The sequence below is a fragment of the Artemia franciscana genome, chromosome 3, assembly GCF_032884065.1.
Source record: "Artemia franciscana chromosome 3, ASM3288406v1, whole genome shotgun sequence".
Lineage (NCBI taxonomy): Eukaryota > Metazoa > Arthropoda > Branchiopoda > Anostraca > Artemiidae > Artemia > Artemia franciscana.
In genome coordinates, this window is record NC_088865.1 from 23,062,841 (window position 1) to 23,088,779 (window position 25,939).

The 25,939-nt window shown below is 37.9% G+C and overlaps 1 protein-coding gene across 4 annotated transcripts; it reads left to right on the forward strand.

Annotated features, from left to right (window-relative positions):
• The first annotated feature begins 170 nt into the window (after positions 1 to 170).
• Positions 171 to 25,939, forward strand: LOC136025035 (alpha-(1,3)-fucosyltransferase C-like). 4 transcript variants are annotated; one of them, XM_065700681.1, is made up of 2 exons: positions 171 to 334; positions 24,278 to 25,939. In XM_065700681.1, exon 2 carries the CDS (start codon positions 24,293 to 24,295, stop codon positions 25,454 to 25,456), a length of 1,164 nt encoding a protein of 387 aa, XP_065556753.1. In that variant the 5' UTR covers positions 171 to 334; positions 24,278 to 24,292; the 3' UTR covers positions 25,457 to 25,939. The 4 variants fall into 4 exon arrangements, with proteins under 4 accessions (XP_065556753.1, XP_065556754.1, XP_065556755.1 ...); XM_065700682.1 differs by lacking the exon at positions 171 to 334 and adding an exon at positions 1,685 to 3,168; XM_065700683.1 differs by lacking the exon at positions 171 to 334 and adding an exon at positions 1,686 to 3,141 and having other exon boundaries at positions 24,366 to 25,939.

Genomic DNA, 25,939 nt, shown 5'->3' on the forward strand with positions numbered 1-25,939 from the left:
ATCGGATGACACATTCCCAAATAAAACGTTTTTAAGGTATTTGAGCTCTGAATCAAGGAAACGTGATGAACAAACTTGTAGTGCTCTATCAACTAGGGCAGTGACCACTCCTCTTTTCACCGCAAGAGAATGATTGAAAGAATAATTGAAGTATTTTTTACCGTTTTTAGGTCTCTACAGACCTCAAACCCAAAACATGGGGCATTACGATGTGCCAGGACATCCAAAAATGGAGGACGCATTTCTACCTCTGATTCTTGAGTGAATTTGAGCGTCAGATCCGAGGAATTATGCAAGCGAAAGAATTCTGAGTTGAGATGTGGAACTAAAATAAGTATGCATCCAAGTGGTCAAAAGGGCGAATATATAATATATCAGGAACAGCTAAGAATATTCAGTTGAAACTTAAGGGAATAATGGGGGGGGGAGCTTGAAATAAATTCAAACATACTATGTGCATCCACGTGGTGAAAAGGGCGTACCTGCAATATATTAGGAAAGACCAAGGGTATTAAGTTAAAACTTCAGAGAATGCTGAGGGAGAGATGTTAAACTAAATCAAAAGACTCTATATGCCTCCAAATGGTCAAAAGGGTTTATCTACCTATATATCGGGAATGGTCAAGGATATTAAGTTGAAACTTTCAGAAAATGTTCTATTGGATTTTTAACTAAATCAATAGGCAGTATGTTTATCCAGATTGGGATGGTGAGGAAGGGGGTGTTGAGCAAAATCAAAATACTCTTATTTATTCAAACGGTCAAAAGGGAGTATCCAGTATATCGTGAACGGCTAAGGACACACTTGTAACGTTCAGGAAGCATGGGGCGTTGGTAAGGGGACTTTAATTTATTGTTTAATGTGGGATGGGAAGCGTATAAAAAAGTTCAGTTCATCTAAACATTAATGTACTACAAGCCCGTATGGGAATTAGAATGTAAACAAGTCTAATTAGCGAGATAATCGAAAAACACTATGTTGTGTAACCTTATCAATTTAGTCTCTAAAATGGCTCGGGGTGTAAATTTGAAACTTTAAGGAACTATTAAGGATTTGAAGTGAACCTTTAGTTTTGGTTTGAGGGAGAGAAAATGTTGTTTCTGTGAGCCAGACGATTGTTTCTGTACTATTATCCTGCTAGGAATGTATAATCTATTCACAGCAAAGTAGTGAGGCAAATCAAAAGAATCGATGTGCTACCAGATTATCAAAACGTAGCTTATCTGCAGTACTCTTGGAACGGTCTTAGGGATTAGATTAAAACTTTCAGGGAGCGCTTGGGCAGGGACAAGCAGACCTCGAAAACACTTAATATTTGATTTCCAATCTCTTAAAAATTTTGGAACTGTGAGCCCTGTCGGACTATAACTGTTCCTAGTGGTGGAGGAATATAGACCCAATGAAACCATGTGCACCCATGTTATCAAAAAAGCGTATCCACATTAATTGAGGAAGAGTTTAGGAGATCAAATTGAAATTTCCAGGAGGTATTAAGGCCAAGTAAACCTCCGCTTTTGACATCAGAGAGAAGCAGGGATAAACTGGAAGAAACTGTGTACCCAGGTTATCAGAATAGCATATATGCAGCATCTTTGATATGGCAGGTAGAAATTTAGCCGACACTTTGGAATGTTGGGGGGGGGGGCTCTTGGTATTTTTGTGGGCAGACTCGTAAAGGTGAGGTAGGGGATCCACGCCCAAAAAATGCACTAATATCCACTAGGATATTCGTCTCTATGCCCGCTGGGCTATTCTTCTGTATCAGTATCTGTTATCTTTTTGTTCGATGTGATTATTCATTTTTTTCTCTTCGCTTTGGGTTTCATTTACTGAAAAACCCTTATGACGCACTCAAGAGGAGACGATGAGATGCGACTCTTTAATTTATTTTGCTTTCAAGAGCATGGAGTTTCGAATCAGATTAAGAGCAGGGGATAGGTTTATAGAAATTATATTCCCACTACCTTTTAGCTTATTAACGTTGTTCACGATCTACTGGACATCACCCTCTGAGCTAAATGAAATAAATACGGGGGACTCCTTGTGCAGGTTATTTTGCTTGATACGCCTATTTGTGATATTACCTATACGTGAAGCAATCCGATAGCTCTTTTTTTATTGTTATTTTGCTAGCTAGCTTTTCTCTAGCTAGTTTCGTCATGCTACCTTCAACTTTTTTTTTCGGGCTCTTCTATCGGTAGACCATGAACAATAAGGTTTAGATGACGATTTTTTACATCGAGAAGAAGTAGCTGCTTTTCTAAGGCCTGGTACTTGTCTTCGTGCTCATCGATAGTTTTTTTTTCAAATTTATTAAGCCTCATATCTTTGGCGGCGGTCTCCGCTCTCAATGATGCAATTTCAGAAGTAATTAAGTCTAGCTTAGTATTTAATTCAGTCTACATAGAAATAACAGACTCAAGTTTTCCGCTCAAAGCCTTTCTGAATTCGTCGAACGACTTTTGTGAAACATTAGCCTTGATAAATCTTGATTATAAATCCGCTTCAGGAGGGTTATAGATCAGCAGTTCATTTGAAAGCATCAAACGGGACTTATCGGCAAGGGGTGGGGGGTGAGTAACACATCACATCGCTAAAAAAATATAATCGAGCGAGAAATGAATTTGTCCAATCCAGATGCACTAATCCGATCACTTGGTTATATAAATTTAGTCACTATAACAATAGATCCGTTTTTCTCAGTTCACAAATATCCAATTCAAACCGGACCTTGTTAATTTGAACTAAAACCGAAAAATTTCGGTTCGTTTTTAGCTGGAATTATTAAATGAATTTATTTCTGTTCTTTTTAGGACTAACATCTCTTTGCTCGTCTTTGAAAAACCTCTTCCTTGGAAAACGTTTTATTAAATTAATTTGGAAAAGACCACAAGAGCAGTTAAGTTGAAAACAAATTTTTAATTCTCCTACGAAGAAATGTGCCTTGTAAATGACTTTTAAAACGGAAAAATAGCGTGTGAAACAGCTTATCTTTCTTACATAGTGATAAAGACGCTAAAAAGAACTGATGAAACTATTCCATTCTTATCAAATTTACCGTTTATATCTAGACACATCTACTTTTAATTTTGTCATAGCAAAGGAATCGCTGTATGTGAACATAAATCATAACTAGAAACGTAAGCTTATTATTTTATGCATACTTTGTAAGTCAATATGATTTTAAATATAAATTAGCTAGTTATAAAAGCCATGGTATAAAAATTATTATGTTATTATGGTATATGTTATTAGTATTATGGTATATAGTTATTATGGTATAAAAGCTTTTAGGGTCAGGGGGGATTGAAGTATCTTGTCTTTGAAAAATTACCAAGACTAAAAGGAGAGGGTTATCAAGACTACATTTTTGCTTTATCGCTTTTTTTAACCAGAGACGGTAATTTAGTAGAATTAAATAAAAAAAACAATTTTTTTGAAATGAAAGTAAGGAGCGACATTAAAACTTAAAACGAACAGAAATTACTCCGTATATGAAAGGGGCTTTTCCTCCTCGACACCCCGCTCTTTACGCTAAAGTTTTTTATTGTTTTAAAAAGTAGAGTTGCGAGAAAGAATCAAACTTTAGCGCAAGGAGCGGGGTGTCGAGGAGGAAAAGCCCCTTTCATATACGGAGCAATTTCTGTTCGTTTTAAGTTTTAATGTCGCTCCTAACTTTCATTTCAAAAAACTTGTTTTTTCTATTTAATTTCTGAAAGTTTTTGAATCAATGCATGTCTGATTTTGGCTCTCCGTACATAAGTTATTAAAATGAAATTTGCATATTAATTTTTTTTTGGCTAAATGGCTTTCTCTTAGTTTTGATCAGACGATTTTTAGAAATAAGGGGTGGGGAAGGAGGCCTAGTTGCCCTCCAATTTTTCGGTTACTTAAAAAGGCAACTAGATCTTTTAATTTTTAACGAACGTTTTTATTAGTAAAAAATATACGTAACTTAAGAATTAACTTACGTAACAAACTTCTATATTCTTGTATTTTTGATTATATATATGAGGGGGTTGGTCCCCTCGTTAATACCTCGCTCTTCACACTAAATCTTGTTTTGCCCCAATTCTTTAAGAATGACCCCTGAATCAGAAAGGCCGTAGAATAAATAGTTGAAATTACTTTAAAAAATTTTAGCATAAAGAGCGAAGTATTTATCTCCTCCTAAATACCTCGCTCTTTATGCTAAAGTATTTTTAGAGCCCCTCATATGCGTAATAATCTCTGTTCGTTTTAAGTTTTAATGCCTCTCCTTACTTTCAATTGAAAAAACTTTTTCATGTTTATATTTTCATTGTTTTTTTTTTTATCGCTAGAAAATCCTGCGCCCTTTTCATTGAATTTCTCTTCCCCCATGAAATATTCCTCCAAGGAAAGATCCTCCCATATAGCCCCCTCCCTTGAACCCCACACCCAAACCCAAAAAATCCCCCTGATAACGTCGGTACACTTCCCAGTAACCATTACTGTATGTAAACATTGGTCAAAGTTTTTAACTTGCAGCCCCTCCCCCAGAGACTGTGGGGGGTAAGTCATCCCCAAAGACATAATTATTATGGTTTTCGACTATGCGGAACAAAATGGATATCTCAGAATTTTGATCCGTTGACTTTGGCAAAAAAATGAGCGTGGGAGGGGGCCTAGGTGCCCTCCAATTTTTTTGGTCACTTAAAAAGGGCACTAGAACTTTTCATTTCCGTTAGAATGGGCCCTCTTGCAACACTCTAGGACCACTTGGTCGATACGATGACCCCTGGAGGAAAAAAAAATATAAAATAAAAATAAACACGTACCCGTGATTTGTCTTCTGGCAAAAAATACGAAATTCCACATTTTTGTAGATTGGACCTTGAAATTTTTTCTATAGGGTTCGCTGATACGCTGAATGCGATGGTGGGATTTTCGTTAAGATCCTATGACTTTTAGGGGTGTTACTCCCTATTTTCCAAAATAAGGCAAATTTTCTCAGGCTCGTAACTTTTGATGACAAAGACTAAATTTGATGAAACTTATACATTTAAAATCAGCATAAAAATCCAATTCTTTTGATATATCTTTTAGCATCGAAATTCCGTTTTTTAGAGTTTCGTTTACTATTGAGCCGGGTCGCTCCTTACTACAGTTCGTTACCACGAACTGTTTGATTTGACTTAAAGATTAAAAAGGATAGATTAGAGATTAAGGAATAAAGCTTTAACAAAAAAGGAGGAATGAAAATGGACATAGTGTAAGAGATACGAATACAAGTCCTCCAAAAAGAAACGCAGTCTTGGCGGCAATTATACAATGATATTAATATGCATAAGAACTACAAAGCTGCTATCGACAACATAAAGATTTTTTTACTTTTTCAGAGAAGAATGATCATGCTTGTGACCAACTGTAGCCAATAGCCCCAAATTATTGGAAAAGGGTTCACTCGAATGACCGTTTAAATATCTAGCCCCCATTTTAAGTAAGAAAAGAGATTATGCCAAAAGAAACTGCCTGTTTGGGCCATATTCTGGCCCGAACAGGGCCAAAAACTATCGAACAAAAACTCTTGAGGACTATTGAAATGGTATTTATATTGTCTATCAGGGGACAACATAAATAGAGGTAAACCTCTGGAGAGAGTAAAAAGGAATTTTTTTCAGTCAAACGTTCAGAATTAAACGTATAAAACGAAATGGTCGGCCCATAGTAACCAAAAATTAAAAAAATACGTTTTAAAAAGTAAGAGAAATCTAAGATTAGTGAGAAAAATAGCTATTAGTAGCCGATTCAGGACTGGTAAATTATTATCATAGGCAGCGCATTAGCACTGCCTAAGTAAAGAGCGACGTGGGTACAATGTATTATTTTCTTCTTTTCTGGGGGAGGAGGGGGGTCGACCAGGACACTTCGTATCGAAGGAGTTATTGTAGAAATTTCGAAAAGGCCTCTTACGATTGAAAATTGGAAGGGCTTGTGCCCTTTTTAGTAGTCGAAAGTGATTGGAGGGTAACTAACACCCCTCCCACATCCACTATTTTCCCAAACACATTCAATCAAAATTTTGAGACAGCCATTTTGTTCAACTTAGTTTAAAGGTCCTGAAATTCTGTCTTTGAGGATTACAACCCCCCCCCCCCGAGATCTGTCAGAGCAAAGGTTGTAAGTTATGCCCTGGGGGCATAAAAGGTTTATATAGAAAGGGTGATCGTATAAACTTCGGACGGAGCTCATAGTATTGCTAATAAGAAGTTGTATTGCCTCTTAAGATTCAGCGGTCGGAGGGTGGATACACCCCCTCCTCCACGGCTCATATTTTCGCGAAATGCATCTGATAAACATTTTGAGGTGTCCATTTGTTGTTGTAGAGACTTCGGAAAAGGCTGATTCGATTAGAAATTGAAGGAAATAGTACCCCTTTTAATAGTTAAAAGCGATTGGAGGGAAACTAACCCCCATCCCATCCCCACCATTTTCCCGAACACATTCAATAGAAATTTTCAGATAGCCATATTTTCAGTTATCCCATGCCCACCATTTCCCCCTTACACATCCAATTAAAATTTTGAGATAGCCATTTTGTCCAACATAATTTAAAGGTCTGGAAAATTATGTTTTTGAGGCTGACAACCCCCCTGACCCCTCAGGTCAAGGATTGAAAGGGTGATCGTTTGAACTTCGGAGGGGACTTATTGAATTGGTAACCAGAAGTTCTAGTGGCTCTTTTAAAGATTCACTGATCGGATGGTGAATACACCCCCCCCATGCCTCGTATTTTCTCGAAATTAATCTGATAGAAATTTTGAGATGACCATTTGTTGTTGTAGAAACTTCGAAAAAGGCTCATTTGATTGGAAATTGAAGGGGCTAGTGCCCCTTTTAATAGTCGAAAGTGATGGGAGGGCTACTAACCCCCTCTCGCCCAAACACATCCAATCAAAATTTTTATATAACCATTTTATTCAGTGTAAAGAAAGGTCCAGAAATTATGTCTTTGAGGATGATACCCCCCCCCCCCTAGAGCCCTCAGGGTAAGAATTGTAAGTTGTGTCCTAGGGGCATACAAGGTTTTTATAGAAAGGGCGGTCGTGTAAACTTCGGAGGGGGCTCAGTGGATTGGTAGTCAGATTTTTTAATACCTTTTTTAAGATTCAAACTATCGGAGGACAGATACCCCTCCCTCCACACACACACCACGTATTTTCCCAAAGTGCATCTGATAGGAATTTTGAGTTGGCCGATCGTTGTCGTAGAAACTTCAAAATTTTTTCATTCGATTGGAAATTGAAAGGGACTTTTTTAATAGTCAAAATTGATTTGAGGGCAACAAGCTCCCCTCCCACCCATCAATTCCCAAAACACATCTAATCAAAACTTTGAGATAGCCATTTTGCTCAGCCTAGTTGAAAGGTCCAGAAATTATGTCTTTGAGAATGACAACCCTCCCACAGCCCTCAGCACAAGTGTTGTTAAGTTATGTCGCAAGGGCATTTAAGGTTTTTATAGAAAGGGTGGTCGCATAAACTTCGGAGAGGGCTTATTGAATTGGTAATCACAATTTCTAGCGCCTCTTATAAGATTCCATGATCGGAGGATGGATACCTCCCCACACCTCGTATTTTCCAAAAATCCATCTGATAGAAATTTTGAGACGGTCATTTGTTGTTGTAGAAACTTCGAAAAAGGCTCATTCGATTGGAAATTGAAGGGGCTAGTACCCCTTTTATTAGTCGAAAGTGTTTGGAGGGCAACTAACCCTCTCCCACGTGCACCATTTTCCCAGACACATCCAATCAAAATTTTCAGATAGCCATATTGTTTAGTGTAGTTAAAAGGTCCAGAAATTATGTCTTCCAGGATGACAACCCTGTTCCCCCCAACAGCCCTCAGGGCAAGGGTTTTAAGTTATGTCCTTGGGGCATATAAGGTTTTTTACACAAAGGGTGATCGTGTAAACTTCAGAGGGGGCTCATTGGACTGATAGTCAGGTTTATTAATACCCTTTTTAAGATTCATAGTAATCGGAGGGCGGATACCCCTGCCCCCACACACATACCTCGTATTTTCCCAAATAGTATCTGACAGAAATTTTGAGATGCCCATTTGTTGCCGTAGAAACTTCAAAAAATTATCATTCGATTGGAAATTGAAAGGAACTTTTTAATAGTCGAAAGTGATTGGAGGGAAAAAAGCCCCCCCCCCCTCCCAAACCCCACACATCAATCAATCGCCAAAACACATCTAATCGAAATTTTTAGATAGCCATTTTGTTGAAACGTCTTTAAATTAAATATTTGAGAATGACAACCCCCACAGCCCTCAGGTGGGCTCTTTTTTTAAAAGTTAAAGTGATCGGGAACAACCGAAGGGCATATAAGTTTTTTCTGGAAAGGGTGGTTGTATAAATTCTGGAGGTGGCTCATGGGATTGGAAATCAGATGTTCTTATTTCTTTTTTTAAAAGTTAAAGTGATCGGGGACAACCGCCCCCTCCCTACGTTGTATTTTCCCCAAATGCATACGATAAAAATTTTGAGAAAACCATTTGTTAAAAATTCGTCCAAAGATCATATAAAAAGGCCTTTGGGGTGGATAGTAAGGGTTTTAAGTCATGCCCCGGAGGCATATAAGGTTCCTATGGAAGGGGTGCTCGTGTGAACATTAGAAGAGGCTCATTTAATTTGAAATGTATGGTTCTAGTTCCCTATTAAGAGTCAAAGATGACAGAGAGCAACTAGCCCCCCACTTTTTCTAAAACGCATTCGATTGAAATTGTGAGATAGCCATTTTATAAACAATAGCGAAAAAATCATACAACAATGTCTTTAGGGTGGATACAATCTCCCAGAGCCCTTGGGCAAGGATTGTAAGTTATGACCCGCAGCCCCACGGGATATATGGTTTTATGGAGCAGGTGTTCATTCCATAACGAGCTCATTCGATTGGAAGTTCAAAGTTTTAGTGCCCTTTTTAAGAGTCAAAAAGGAACGGAAGGCGATCGGCCCCCCTCCAAGCCCAACATTTCCCCAAACAAATCCGATTGAAATGTTAAGAGATCTATTTTGTTCAGCCGCGTTGAAATGTCCGGTAATTGTGTCTTTGGGGATGTCAACCTCCCCAAAGTTCTCAGGACGAGGGCTGTAAGCTAGGCAACTTGTTCATGGTTTACTCACAGTATATGTTATTGAGAAAGGTATGCATGTTTGAACTTTACTTTCCAAGAAGACGAAGTGCATTCAGGTGAGCCTTTCAGAGAATGTTGAGGGGAGTGTTGAACTGAATCAAAACACGTTATTTGAATAAGGATTGTCAAAAGGATGTAACATGGGAATAACTGAGTATATTATTTTGGAGAATTCAGGAAATGATATCGGGTATGATCAAAAAAGCAATATTTGCATGCTAGCAATACTACTACAACTACCACCACTACTACTGCCAGACTACTGTATTTACAGTATTGAGGGAAAATTCGGGCGAAATCGCAAGGTTCTATGTGCTTGCAAATTGTCAAAATAGCATGCATCAGCAATTTCATAGCAGCGGATAATTGTATTAAGCTGAAACTTCTAGGACTTGATGAGAGGGATGTTCTACTGATCAAGAGGCAATATGTTAATACTACTTCTGTGACTACTATTACAATTATACCTAAGGGTATGAAGGTGGAATTTCTTAGAAATTTTGAGGGGGGAAGGTGAACTGAATCACAACACGCCGTCTGTATCCAGGTTGTCGAAAGGGTGTAAGAGCAAGGGGCAGTTTGCTGCGTGAAGTTGAAACTAACAGGGCCTGTTGTGAAGTATGTTGAACTAACCAAAAGAAAATATTTTCATCCTAATGGTACTGCTCATACTCATACTACTGTTACTGTTATTACTACTTCTATTACTGCTATTGCTACTAAAGCTTGGGCTACTCAGTTAATTCTACTTCTAATACTACTTTACTGCTATTAAAGCTAAAGATATTAAGGTGAAAAATTTGGGATATATAGAAACTAAATGGAATTAATTCAAAACATACTATGCCCACACAGGTTGTCTAGCGGACGCATCAGAAATTCTTCAGGAGCGGTTAATGGTATTAAGCTGAAACTTTCAATGTGTGTTGAAGGGGATGTTGAAGAAACCAAAGCTGCTATGTGCGTACTACTACTGATGCTGCTACAACTATTGCTACTGTGCATTCTAAGGGTATTAAGATGAAGCTTTTAAGAGATATTAGGCAGATGTTGAACTAAATCAAAACAGAATATGAGCATATGGACTTCCAAAAAGGCGATAAAGCAATATCTGAAGAACAAATTATATTAATAAGTCACACCTTTAAGGGTGAATTGTATATACTTTCAATACTACCACTGCAGTTGGGCTATGTAACTAATGATGCTAAGGGTATTAAGGTCAAACTTTTTGGGAAAGTTTAGGAGGGGTTTCAATTAGACGAAAAAACTGTATGCATACAGGTTTTCAAAAGAGTATGTAAGCAATATCATAGGCAAAACCCTTCTATAATTGTTAGAAATATGATTTGAAATTTTAAAGGAGCTAATTCAATTCAAAATAAAAAGTTCTAATGTCCTTTTTAAGAGTAAACAGAGATTGGAAGGCAAGCACCCGTCTCAAGCCCATTCATTTTCCAAACGCATCCAGTCAAAATTTTGAGACAACCATTTTGTTCAGCATAGTAGAACGGTACAGCAATCTACTTTAGGGGTATTGAGTATCCCAACCGACCACAATCATGTAATTGGCCCATTATGCTTTACAATTAAAAATTGCTTTAAACTAAATTATAAGGCATTGTGTTTATGGTTGCGTTAGTTCTATGACTATCTACCTTGGTTCTACTGCCCTAGGAATGACGCGTGGACGGATAGTAGATAGACATATATTAACAAATGAACTAACATCATACAATCCTTATAAGGGGGGGGGATTAATGCTAGGTTTGCTTCTCACTCAATTGGACTATCTGTCTTGGCTTTTTCTACAATTAGCCGTGACTTGATGCCCACAGCTATTCCATTTTAATTCAAATTTTTATACAATCCTAATAAGGAGGGGGGGGGGGGGGGTCGTTGATTTTTGAATTAAAATTTTCACTTATTTCCGAAAATAAGGCAGATTTTTTTGATACGTCTTTAAATTAAATATTTGAGAATGACAACCCCCACAGCCCTCAGTGCAAATGTTGTAAGTTATGCTTAAGGGCATATAAGGTTTTTCTGGGAAGGGTGGTTGTATAAATTCTGGAGGTGGCTCATGGGATTGGAAATCAGAAGTTTTCATTTCTTTTTTTAAAAGTTAAAGTGATCGGGGACAACCGAAGGGCATATAAGGTTTTTCTGGAAAGGGTGGTTGTATAAATTCTGGAGGTGGCTCATGGGATTGGAAATCAGATGTTCTCATTTCTTTTATTAAAAGCTAAAGTGATCGGGGACAACCGCCCCCTCCCTACGTTGTATTTTCCCCAAATGCATACGATAAAAATTTTGAGAAAACCATTTGTTAAAAATTCGTCCAAAGATCATATAAAAAGGCCTTTGGGGTGGATAGTAAGGGTTTTAAGTCATGCCCCAGAGGCATTCAAGGTTCCTATGGAAGGGGTGCTCGTGTGAACATTAGAAGAGGCTCATTTAATTTGAAATGTATAGTTCTAGTTCCCTTTTAAGAGTCAAAGATGACAGAGAGCAACTAGCCCCCCACTTTCTAAAACGCATTCGATTGAAATTGTGAGATAGCCATTTTGTTATCAATAGCGAAAAAATCATATAACAATGTCTTTAGGGTGGATACAATCTCCCAGAGCCCTTGGGCAAGGATTGTAAGTTATGACCCGCAGCCCCACGGGATATATGGTTTTATGGAGCAGGTGTTCGTTCCATAACGAGCTCATTCGATTGGAAGTTCAAAGTTTTAGTGCCCTTTTTAAGAGTCAAAAAGGAACGGAGGGCGATCGGCCCCCCTCAAAGCCCAACATTCCCTCAAACAAATCCGATTGAAATTTTAAAAGATCTATTTTGTTTAGCCGCGTTGAAATGTCCAGTAATTGTGTCTTTGGGGATGTCAACCTCCCCAAAGTCCTCAGGACGAGGGCTGTAAGCTAGGCAACTTGTTCATGGTTTACTCACAGTATATGTTATTGAGAAAGGTATGCATGTTTGAACTTTACTTTCCAAGAAGACGAAGTGCATTCAGGTGAGCCTTTCAGAGAATGTTGAGGGGAGTGTTGAACTGAATCAAAACACGTTATTTGAATAAGGATTGTCAAAAGGATGTAACATGGGAATAACTGAGTATATTATTTTGGAGAATTCAGGAAATGGTATGGGTATGATCAAAAAAGCAATATTTGCATGCTAGCAATACTACTACAACTACCACCACTATTACTGCCAGACTACTGTATTTATAGTATTGAGGGAAATTCGGGCGAAATCGCAAAGCTCTATGTGCTTGCAAATTGTCAAAATAGCATGTATAGCAATTTCATAGCAGCGGATAATTGTATTAAGCTGAAACTTCTAGGACTTGATGAGAGGGATGTTCTACTGATCAAGAGGCAATATGTTAATACTACTTCTGTGACTACTATTACAATTATACCTAAGGGTATGAAGGTGGAATTTCTTAGAAATTTCGAGGGGGGAAGGTGAACTGAATCACAACACGCCGTCTGTATCCAGGTTGTCGAAAGGGTGTAAGAGCAAGGGGCAGTTTGCTGCGTGAAATTGAAACTAACAGAGCCTGTTGTGAAGTATGTTGAACTAACCAAAAGAAAATATTTTCATCCTAATGGCACTGCTCATACTAATACTACTGTTACTATTATTACTACTTCTATTACTGCTATTGCTACTAAAGCTTGGGCTACTCAGTTAATTCTACTTCTAATACTACTTCTACTGGTATTAAAGCTAAGGATATTAAGGTGAAAAATTTGTGATATATAGAAATTAAATGGAATTAATTCAAAACATATTATGCCCATACAGGTTGTCTAGCGGACGCATCAGAAAGTCTTCAGGAGCGGTTGATGGTATTAAACTGAAACTTTCAATGTGTGTTGAAGGGGATGTTGAAGAAACCAAAGCTGCTATGTGCGTACTACTACTGATGCTGCTACAACTATTGCTACTGTGCAATCTAAGGGTATTAAGATGAAGCTTTTAAGGGATATTAGGCAGATGTTGAACTAAATCAAAACAGAATATGAGCATATGGACTTCCAAAAAGGCGATAAAGCAATATCTGAAGAACAAATTATATTATTAAGTCACACCTTTAAGTGTGAGTTGTATATACTTTCAATACTACCACTGCAATTAGGCTATGTAACTAATGACGCTAAGGGTATTAAGGTCAAACTTTTTGGGAAAGTTTAGGAGGAGTTTCAATTAGACGAAAAAACTGTATGCATGCAGGTTTTCAAAAGAGTATATAAGCAATATCATAGGCAAAACCATTCTATAATTGTTAGAAATATGATTTGAAATTTAAAGGAGCTAATTCAATTCAAAATAAAAAGTTCTAATGTCCTTTTTAAGAGTAAACAGAGATTGGAAGGCAAGCACCCGTCTCAAGCCCATTCATTTTCCAAACGCATCCAGTCAAAATTTTGAGACAGCCATTTTTTTCAGCATAGTAGAACAGTACAGCAATCTACTTTAGGGGTATTGAGTATGCCAACCGACCACAATCATGTAATTGGCCCATTATGCTTTACAATTAAAAATTGCTTTAAACTAAATTATAAGGCATTGTGTTTATGGTTGCGTTAGTTCTATGACTATCTATCTTGGTTCTACTGCCCTAGGAATGACGCGTGGACGGATAGTAGATAGACATATATTAACAAATGAACTAACATCATACAATCCTTATAAGGGGGGGGGGATTAATGCTAGGTTTGCTTCTCACTCAATTGGACTATCTGTCTTGGCTTTTTCTACAATTAGCCGTGACTTGATGCCCACAGCTATTCCATTTTAATTCAAATTTTAATACAATCCTAATAAGGAGGGGAGGGGGTCGTGGATTTTTCAATTAAAATTTTCACTTATTTCCGAAAATAAGGCAAATTTTTTCAGGCTCGTAACTTTTGATGGGTAAAACTAAACTTGATGAAAATTATATATTTAAAATCAGCATTAAAGCGCAATTCTTTTGATATAACTATTGGTATCAAAATTTCGTTCTTTAGAGTTTCGGTTGCTATTGAGCCGGGTCGCTTCTTACTACAGTTCGTTACCACGAACTGTTTGAAAAAAACTGAAAAGATATAAAATATTAATTTTTTTTTAATGAAAAAGACTATGTCAATAAAAACGAACAGAAATTAATTTAAAAAATATTTTCCAAAAAACTTGTTTTTCAAAGAAAACTTAAGAACTCCATCAAGCCAAAAATGACAATAAAGTCAAAATATCTTCCAAGCGTAGAACTATCGCAAATCACTATCTATATATATAAATGAAACTCAAAACGAACAGTAACTACAATAAATCTATGTCAATTAAACTGACAATCCACGGTCATTCGCTTTTTTTTTCTTTCGGTAAAGCGCAAATTATGTTCTGTTTTTGAGAAGGTATGGGGGTTATCAGCCATACTAATGTTAATTTTGCTCGTTTTGAGCTTGACTTGGCTAATTATTGTAATTTCTGTTCGTTTTGAGTTTCATTTATTTATTGATAGTGATTTGTGGTAGTTCTACGCTTGGAAGATTATATGACTTAATTTCCGCTCATTTTTGGATTAAAGGAGCGTTTTACTTTTCTTTGAAAAACTTGTTTTGTGGAAAAAGTTTTAGACTAATCTCGATAATAAGGTTATTTGTTATCTCTTACTAGTAATAAGGTATATTTACTGAAACGTTTTCATTGCGATGTGAATGTTGAACATACTGGCAGGGTAGGTCCGGTAATTTATTTATATAAACACATCTACAAAGGAGACGATTGCACTTACGTAAATGTTGTCTAGATTTAACAGAGTTTGATTTATAATGTTTTGCTAACATTAATCTTTAATGTAAGAGTCTTTTTCAATCATCCACTCAAATATGACATCATACCCAGTATGACATCATCTTGTAAATAAAATGCGGTTTTTGTAAAAAAAAATGGATTTCATCTTTAGCATTATGTTTAGTTAATTACAAAAGCGAATGGATATAGTAAGTTCCTTTAAAATGAGGTATTGAAACATGAAAAAGAGGACATATCACTGCTACCCATGGAAATGATTTTCCTTGATGTTCAAGCAAGAGAACGAAGAAAAATCTAACAAAACATTTCCAAGCGTTTCACCTTTAATAATCGGCTCGAACTTTCCAATGCTGTCCGAGTTATCTGTTTCGTGTAGGTGTAAAACACCAGCCAAATCCTCATGCCTTGTGCAATTGTTACAGTGGCAAAGGGCAATACTTAGTTCTGACTCGAGTGACACATCCACTGTCTTGTCAACAGTCACGCTGTAGAACTTAGCAGAATTAAACAAAATTAATGAGTTTTTAGAGGGTTCAGGGTGCAAGAATGTGTTTGAAAATTAATTTTGAGAAGAATAAGTCGCTAAGAAAATGAGCAAGTGAAGGTGAAGAAGCAATTTTGGTAACTAAAAGATCAATCAAGTGGACACCTTCACTTACGTACGTAGTATTTTTGTAAGGATAGTAGGTGCAGTTAAATGTTAAAAATAGAATAGGTAAGGCACATTGTATTTATTCACAAAAAAAGTTTGGAAGAATACGAAGCATCTGCAAACCAAAGTTGGAATATTAGATGCTACAGCATTGACAGTGGTAAATTGTGGGTCTGGAGCGTGGGCGTTCCGAAATCTGGGAAAAAATTTGCTAGATATCAGGATTGTTTGGGTAACCAACATGCTGACCGTATCACAAATGGTTAGCTATACGAATCAATCCCGCTTTCTAAGGCTTTGACGAGAGAAAGTTTGAGATGGCGAGGACACATTCTATGGATGGAGGATGGCAGGTTGTTAAAGATCGCTCTTGGTGGCCAACCATCTAGGGTCAAACAAAAAACAGGTCGTCCCTGATTGGGTTAGGAGGATGTCGTAAAGTAATTTTTAAGGGAAATGGGAACTTCTGTGGAGGGTATAACAAGGAAGCCTTTGAATAAATAATATAGAGGAGTGTGTACTTTTGTTGGCCTTAGGTGGCTTGGTGCTGCAGTCAGTTGTTAGTATTAGTTGTAGTACGGTAGTTGTTCTAGATAGTTTTTTGTGACTCAGTTACTTTGATTTTATAACTTGGAAAGGACTCAAAAGAAAGGAATCTATACTTACTTAAAGCCGACACTTATATTTTAGTAAAGTGTTTGAATAATATATTATGTTGCCCACACTAACTAGTGTTGCTAAAATATTGAAATCAGGTAGGTTTCTGAAGCGAGATTGGTTACTCTTATGCTAAACGATCTATATGATCTAAACGATATGGCTAAAATTTTAAATGATTCTACCGAATATAATTACCATGCCCATCTTTACGCTTTGGGCCTATCAATGGTGTTGGACAGTGTTGCAAGCACCCAACCTTTGTACAACCTTTGTGCTTGCTTTATCCGAATGGAATACAATTTTCAGTTATTTCCGTTTTATAATATTAGGTTAAAAATGCATGCTTACGCGCATTATTGAAATCCCTAATACTATTTTACCTCTGAATCAGTTGACATATTGCTGTGGTTTGTGAGATATTTTATTGTTGGCCCATAATTTGTATTTATATATCTTATTTTGGCTTGGTGTAGGACCTATCCGTTTTTTCAAGCATAGAAATTGTTTGCAATAAGCTTGTCTACTAATCGTAGTTGCAGCGATATCTGCACACTAGTAAAGAGCGGAATACCAGTTGGCAAGTAGATATTTTACTTAATTCATATAGTAAACGCCTATTATGAAAACAAATTTATAAAGATTTTGAGCAATAGCCTGAATGTGTCAAAAATAGTGTGGAATTGAAATGAAAAGAATTACATTTCGGATCAACATGGCTGAAAATCCTATTCAGATGAATTACAGTCCCTCATCTTAAACTACAAGGAAAATATAAAGTAACCTTGTTGAATACGATGAACTTATGTGTCTTATTTTTTTATGCCTCCGGTGGGCTACTGAAACATTATAGAAAGCTATCTAAAGTTTCATTTCAAAGATAGTTTTTTAAATCTTTTTATAAATTCGTAGTGATAAGTACTTCAGACATTGCTTATGGCACCAAAAATGAGTGAAAGGCTTTCTGGAGTGAATTGGCTGGGAAACTTACAAAGGAAATAATCACAATATATATATTTGATTGAAAAACCTAAGTCTGGAGTTAACAATCTATTCCCCTTCTTGCAAATCACCCCTCCCAGCCCGATGTTAAGTTACATAAATTGTGTGCTGAATAGCAGAAATGGCAGGCTACTACAATATCATAGAGAAATACTTAATCCCTCATTTCAAAGCTCTTGATCGTGTCTATAGGCTTCTCGTAAATTTATCTTGGTAGCGTCAGTACCATGTGGTAATCGCATTATTTTGTGGTGCCATTGCTTGAGTAGAAAGCCTGAGAATTCTGAATGGAGTATCATTCTGCTGCCATTTCCGGAGTAAAAAACCTGGGAATCTTGAAAGGGGCACCAGTGAAATCTTAATATATGAATACCATTCAATAGAGGCTTGCAACCCAGCCTCTTTCACGCTTCCCCTTACTGCCTTTTTAAAAATCTAGCAAAGGGCAAACTATGACCCATAGTAACTGAAAATTCCAAACATGTTTAGAAAAATAAAGTGTCTCGAAAGAAACATCACTAATTGGACTATGTGCTTTTAACCAGTTTTTGTTACCAGCTAAAATATCCAAGTTTGTTAGCCCTGTTCTATACACAAATAGTGATATCCAAGTTTATACTGGAGCTGGGTCGTTTATAACTGGTTTGTAATGTTTCTCTGACCATCACTCGAGATCTAGATCATCGCTCGAGATCACTCCAACTTTTTCTGGTGAATAGAGGAGATAGGAGGCTCATTTCTCCGTACTCTGTAAAACAATAAACATTGTACACTACCCAAGCCAATATGTCTGAAAGTATGGTTACACGAATTCTTACATTAATTATTTTGCACGGTACCGTGCAACCATAGAGTGGTTTTATCTCAGTTTTATCCAATCGAAAGAGTCTCTTCAGGGAATTAGGGGATGAACTGATTTCTCTTTTTATTGTAAGGCACTATTCAAATGTGTATTCAAACTTGACTTAACTTTGACTTAATGCTCCTGCCGAAATGCTTCCGGCGTCGAGAGTGGTGCTACATGGTGCCTCCATTTGGACCGGTCTCTTGCAAGGATGTGGACATCCTCCTGAATATTTGCCATGACTAAGAAGGCACCTGTCGTGTCGTTCCATCTAGTTGGGGGACGACCTCTTGGGGGTTTCCCGCCGTGCAGCACGGGATCGAAGTCAAAAATCGTTCGTGCTGGAGTGTCGGGGGGCATGCGAAGGAGATGTCCGTACCAGAGTAGTGTTCGTTGGGCGAGTTGGACTGAGAAGGGAGTTTGACCAGGTAACGCCAGGAGGTTCTCGTTGCTAACAAAATCGTGCCAACGTAGTCCTTCAATGCTGCGAAGGTGTTTTGTTTGAGCTATATTTACGGTGCTAAGCACAGACCGAGTGGCTGGCCAAGTTTCGGCTCCGTAAAGAAGCACGGATCCCACCGAAGCATTGTATATGCGCATCTTGGTCCTACGGCTGATAGAAGGTTTCCTCCAAAGGGCACTTAGTCTTCCCACTACTACTGAGGCTTTGGCAATTCGGTGTTTTAGATCTTTGAGGATTGATCCGTCATTTGAGAGGATAGAGCCAAGGTATGTAAATTCTTCAACAATTTCAGCTGGTTTGTCAACGACCATTAGGACTGGCGGGGGACGTGGCGAATTACGGGGCTCAACAAACATCACTTTTGTCTTCTGCCAATTAATCGACAGCCCTATCTTTAAGGCTTCATCAGCAAGGATTTGTAGGGCTTCTGTGAGCTTCGACGGTGAATCAGAGACAAGAGCAAAGTCATTAGCTTAGTCAGCGTCTGAAAGTATTCTATCACCGTAATGCAACCCAAACTGGAGGTGGTTTATGGTCCGAGTCATAATGTAGTCGATGACACAATTAAATAGTTCTGGGGCAGCAGCACAACCCTGACGGACTCCAGTATTGATTTCAGAAGATGAGCTGCGTCTGCCATTGACCTGCACGCAGCTCTCAGTCCCTTTGTGGAGCCGCTCGAAAAGGTTGCAGTACTTCGCTGGTAGTCCCGTTGTTTTCAATATGAGCCAGAGTGATTGCCGGTCGACAGAATCGAAAGCAGCCTTGAAATCCACAAAGGCAACATTTTGTTGAAATTCTCGAGTCTTTTCTATCAGCTGCCGCATTGTGAATATTTGCTCCACGGTGGACCTTCCTGGCATGAAGCCAGCCTGTTGGATTCTTCGTTGGCTTCTGAGGAAAGTGGTACAGCGGTCCAGGAGGGTCATAACGAAGAGCTTCCCGGGCACAGAGAGGAGTGTGATGCCACGATAGTTAGAGCAGATTCTGCGACTGCCTTTCCGTTTCCAGAGAGGCAGGATGATGCCCGCTCGCCAGTCTTTTGGAATACATTCTGTACGAAATACTATGGAAAACAGTACTTGGAGCCAGAAAAGGGTCGCTGCCCCACCATATTTCAGCAGTTCTGCAGGGATACCACAGACTTCTGGGGCTCGGTTGTTTTTCATCCGTTTCAGAGAATTCAAGATTTCTGTAGAGGTGAAGGGGTGGTGCACACTTTCACACGGGGCCTCAGGGGTGTTGGATGCAACTTGAAGAAGGTCAGGGTCGGGCTGGCTAACATATTTCAGGGTTAGAAGTGAAGAGAAGTGATCCTTACAGGCGGACAGTTGAGCGCTCTCGTCAGTGATAATATTTCCATCATTAGATATGATAGGGCCTAGAGAGGATGGCTTTCCATCTGTAAGATCCCGAAGGTGTTTGTATAAGGCGCATGTGTCACCCTTTCTGGCGGCCACCTCGAGATCAGCTGCCTTTTTTTCGGTGAACAGCTTTCTGTCTCCGTGGAGGAATTTATTTCTTACGCCATTTAGACGTTTGTAGGTAACCATGTCCTTCGCTAGGCGTGCTTTGCGACTCTGTTCAATAATATCTAGAGTTTCCTGCGATATCCAGGACTTTTTTCTGGGTTTCAGACGACCAATAGTACTTTCGGCCGAAAGCAATACGCCGTCCTTGAATAGTTGCCATGCTTCTTCAGATTCTGAAATTTGACCAATACAGTCGAAACGGTTTGAGATGGAGACAGCATAGACCTGGCGCGTGTTGGAGTTTGTGAGATTGTTCAGGTCTAATTTGGGAGGACGGTGGTCACTTTTATGGGCTTTCAGGCGTAGTCTAAGGTTAGAAACGACAAGCCTGTGGTCGGTGTTTCCCAATTCTGCACTTCTGTAAGTTCGGCAATTAGTTATAGAGGAACGCCAGCGTCGGGACACGATTATGTAGTCTAACATCTTTCTTGTTCGCCCGTCATTGCTATACCAGGTATATTTGTGAACTTCTTTCCTTTGAAAAAGGGTGTTGGTGATCACGAGATTGGGCATGTTGCACAGCTGAAGGAGCCTAAGCCAATTGTCGTTCAAGCAGTCGGGTGTTACAGATCCTAGAACACTGTTCCAAACACCGTCTATATATCTGACAGTGCCGTATCTCTGACATCTCTGACAGTACCGCAGTATCTGTATCTCTGACAGTGCCGCAGTCGATTAATCTATGTCTTTGAAAAAAAGGCAGTAGTTAATATCACACTACTGACACAAGGACCGATTCCAGCTGAAACAGGGTTAGCCGACAGGCTTAATACCTGTCTTTGTAAAAAAGAGGTATAGCATTCGATTACTAACTGAGAGGTTTCATGTTCAGATCCAGATACCCCTTCCAGGCCAAAAAAACAATTTGACTGTTGGAAGTCAAGAGTAAAGTCAAAACAAAACAAAAATATTGCTGCATAGCCCTTGCAACATGTGTCGATAAAAATAGTGAAAATACACTGACAGATGACATTTCTGCTTTCTGAGACCCTAGCTCCCCGAAGTGGACTTTCTTTGTCTGAATTTGATTCGTAGTAAAGATAAGCGAGGCATTGAATGTGGCACTGCCAGTCGATTTTGCTGGATTGATATACCAGTACTTGTTAATTAAACGAAACGAACTCAAGAATTACGCTTTTTTTGCACTCAAAAATAGTTGTTGTTTTTTGCACTGGCATGACAATTTTTATCCACTTCTACAAAATTTCAATGCGCGCAAAGTTGACATGGTACATATAGCGATCTACTTCCCATGAAACTGTGTCTAGCATCATATAGAGGAGACCGGGGAACTGTGGACACTCTTTAAGAGAATTGCAAATAACTTTTTTAGTAAAATTCATTTTTGTACAACAGATTCTACCAACACTAATTTCAGCGTGTTGGCTATATTTGAGCTATATATGAAAAACTGTACCTCTTACCAGATTCTCACAGAAAATGATCAAACTAAAATCAGCAAAATTATCCATGATACATGGATTACGGGGTATAATGGACCCTTGGTAACGGTAATTTGAACACTGATATTTATTATACCAGGGGTTGCAAAAAGTCAAAATAGAAGAAAAATAAAGAACATGCTGTTCTGCTTATCGCAGAGTACCACCAGTAAATAATGGAGTACAAATGGTGTTCATTTTGATGCTTGCTGTGTCTCATGTAAAAATCTGATCTGTCCTCGTGAACTTCCTGGAAGGCACAAGTATTTTTAAATAGAGTACCTCGTATTTGTCTTTCTCCTGTGAAATGATCTTGCCAATTGAGTCGGTTGGGATTTTCCCTATTTTACCCTCTAATACAAGGACATAGTCACCAGTTTTCACATCTTCATAGTCAATGTCTTCCACAATCTCTGCATGCATATTTTCATCATCTGAGTCACTAAGATTGAATTCTTCTTCCATTTCATCCTGACCGCTCTCTATGGTGTCAAAACTTCTCCCCTCCCTTTCTTGCTAATTTGTGCTTTGTTGCTTCTTAAACTTTCTTTCCCTTAGGTTTCGCTGTTCATTTATCGAAGTCTTTCATAAGTTGATTCTTAACAGGTCTGTCAGTAGTAGCTATGATGCTCTTGGTCCTTTTGCGGCTCGTAATATTTTTCTGGCACGGACTTAAGGGTGAGGAGAAATTTTTCCAATGGAGATATTTGGGTATACATGCGTCTCTACTGGTAATCCTGAAGACGCGCTTGAAGATGTGCTTGGTTTAAACAGATCCTTGTTTTTGGGAGGACTAAAACTTGGAGAGGCTGGTTCTACACGATCAGACACATAGGTGCTTTAGACACATTAGTGGTCCAGAGACAGATCTATTCAGTAGCTGAAACTTATGACTTTTGTGTGGTGGGCTAGTAAGCATTACAATCCCTTCCGATTTAGGATATCATACTGATTCTGGACTGATAAGACTCGCATGGTTGTCCTTGATCAATAAGACTTTTCAGGCAAGACTGTATCGTGTGTGCTGCTGAAAGTGTTTTAAAAATTCTGAAAAGATCAGTCATCCATCGGCTTAAATAAGCAGGACCATTTGTGCAAGTAGGGGTACCAGAGACCATACGAGCTATGGAGTTAACGCGCGGGAAGACTATTAAAGGGAAATTCCTACACCTGTAGCACTAACTGCACATCATATTGTTATAAGTTCACCCCTCTCGTGTGGTGTTAGCTGCTTAGCACTTTTTTGGAGCTAAGACTGTCTTGGGATTCTGCACAGTAGTAAGGCTGGTTTCGTCAACATTCTGTATAGCATATGCTTCAAATCTCTCCGCTTTCTAACATAGCCGAGTAGTTGTCGTAAAACTCACTGTCTGTTGTTTGATTGAATGTCTTTGCCTGAGCAGTGCTTTTAGCCTGAGGAAAACAGGTAGACACACTTGGCTTTTATTTCGGGAGGGAAGTAAACCCATCTGTACCAGCAATTTTATTATTTCATCAGTTGTCCGGAATCTTTTTCTTTTTCGTTTTTCTAACTGGTAGGCCAAAATTCGGCACTGTTTTAGGCTTACTAGCTTTTGTAAGATAATTAGTTAGATTGTTTTCTTTAATTAGATTATCCACATTACCCTGGTCATTGGTGTCCATATTGCCCCTTAATCAATTACGATAAAAAGTGAAACATATCCTCTCCAAGAAGTGCCACTTTAAATTTTAAGTGTCCAACTCCTACCCTAAGTAGCGCTCTCTTGAACGTGGCTTAGATACAATTCTTAAATTACTAGCTTTTTTAAGATAATTAGTTAGATTATTTTCTTTAATAACACTAAATATTTTTTTAATCCATTTTTCAGCTTTAAATTCCCCTGGTTCCTTACTCTCAAGTTCATTTAAGGGAACTTCCTTCCAAAGTTCTACCCAGTTTGAGGAACATTGAGCTGCTTAAATATTTTCTTCTTGGAAACACCACTGTAAATCATTAGAAAAGCTTCTTCAAATATCTCCCCGTCTGTTAAGCCCGTAGTTGACTTTCTTATATAAGTTCTTGCCGTGTGAAACGTAATTAGCTATTGTTATTTAAATGTGGCGCAGATTGTTCCGCAGGTGGGGTATCATGAACGTCCTTGACTATATTACCCTGTTCATTGGTGTCCATATTGCTTCTTAATCAATTACGATAAAAATTGCAACATGTCCTCTCCAAGAAGTGCCACTTAAAATTGTAAGTGTCCAATTCCTGCCCTAAGTAGTACTCTCTTCAACTTGGCTTAAATACAATGTGGAATTAAATACTGCTTGCTGACAATTTTAATTCAGTGAAAACAAAGGAGTTTACTTCCCTTTTTAAAATTTCTAAATTTATACTCTCAGAAATGAATTCGTAATTCAAACGACGGAAGTTACTTACCAAGTGTCTCCACCCTTAACGTCGCCTATTTTGGCTATAATGAATTTTAATCCAGAGTCATCTGGAGTACATAGGAGTTGGGAGTACATATTTTACAAGTGTCCATATTGCCCCGGTCTTTCCTACCAAGGAAGATTTAGAAATTCTTGCCATTTCCAAAATGACATATCACTTTTAACAAATGACAAGAAATTCTTTGACGAATAAAGACCAGAGATAAGCCTTGAAGGTTTTCAGGGAGAGATTTGTTTCATTTTAATTGAAATCTTCAATTGTGTATGAAAATTATTTTCATTTTATATTTTAGGTCTAAGAGGCAAGAATGTATGCTAAACTGATATTTATTTGTATATCCATATTTGCAACACTGATGATTTTTTATACTGCATATTTAGCTTCAGTTGACGATAAGAAACTCAAGCAGAATGGTCTAAAAATGCAGCTAACTAATTCCACAAAAGTTATACTTTTGTGGAACTCTTTTTTCGATTCAGTGGATTATCACTTCGGCTTCGGAGATGCTCCTTTTAAAGAACGCCATTGTGAATACAGTAACTGTTATGTCACTAACGATAAATCATACCTATTGGAGGCTAGTGCTGTTCTTTTTCATGCACCTACGTACCAACCATCTCAAGCCAGATTAGCGCGACTGTCCCACCAAAGATATGTATTCTTTTCAATGGAATCTCCAGAAAACTTCAAAATTGAGAACAGTTATGACAATTACTTCAATTGGACAATGACATATAGAACTGATTCTGATATATTATGGCTTTATGGAGAAATAAAGAAGAGAGAAAAACCAATTGCGAAAGAATTCAAAAAGTTCACTAAAGACAAGTGGGTGGCGTGGATGGTTAGCAACTGCTTAACATCTAGTGGCAGAGAAAAGTATGTTGAAGAACTGCGTAAGCATGTACCAGTCGAAATATATGGAAAATGTGGATCCAATTCATGTCCAAAAACCCTGGGGAAAGAATGTTATGAAATAATCGAAAAAGATTATAAATTTTATTTATCTTTCGAAAACTCTCTTTGCAAAGATTACGTTACTGAAAAGCTATTTAATTTGCTTCAGCATAATGTCATACCAATTGTATATGGTGCAGCAGATTTTGAAAGAATTTTGCCTGCCAATTCATATATCAACGCTATGAACCATAGTCCTAGGGAACTGGCAAATATTGTAAAAGAAATTGGCAATGATCCTATTAAATATCAACAATATTTGAGGTGGAAGGAGGAATATGACGTGAGTTTTAATGTAAGACATCCTTTCTGTGATTTATGTAAAAAATTGCACACTGATGATGAAACTAAAGTCTATGCAGATTTAAAAAAGTGGTGGATAGATGGCAGTAAGTGCCAAAAAGGACCAATTTACAGTTTAAAGTTTTTTTACCTCTTTGGTGTAGTTTTTCTCCTCTTGTGCATTTTCTTGTTATTGAAATTTGGCAATTTTTACTTTACTATTGAAAGTTGAAAGACACTACGCGATATTCTTCTCAAACTGAGATGCATACTGAGTTAATCTAAAGTGAACATGGTGAATCTAAGAGTTCTGTGTTAATTATTACCGGAAATTTGATACCACTTAGTGAAAAGTCGACAGTGTGATAGTAAAAATAGTCATATTTAAAGCTTTTACGATTATTTTTGAAGAACAAATCTCATCTTTTAAAGAAAACCGGCCACGTCACCATAAACACAAACTTGAGGCCCTTCGCATCAGTATTCTAATTTATTCTCAGACCCTTGGATAATTCCCACCAAAATCAAATCAGGAATCGAAGGACATTCAAGAATCCATTCTATACATGTGTTTCAAGGATATTCAAAGAACAGTTTAAAAGTTTGGGTTTAAAAGTCTACTATTTAGGCACCCCACTTTTCAACGTTTATGCACAGCTTACAGTGGTTTGCATCAACTAATAAATTTTGTAATGAATAAAATAAGTCAAGCGAG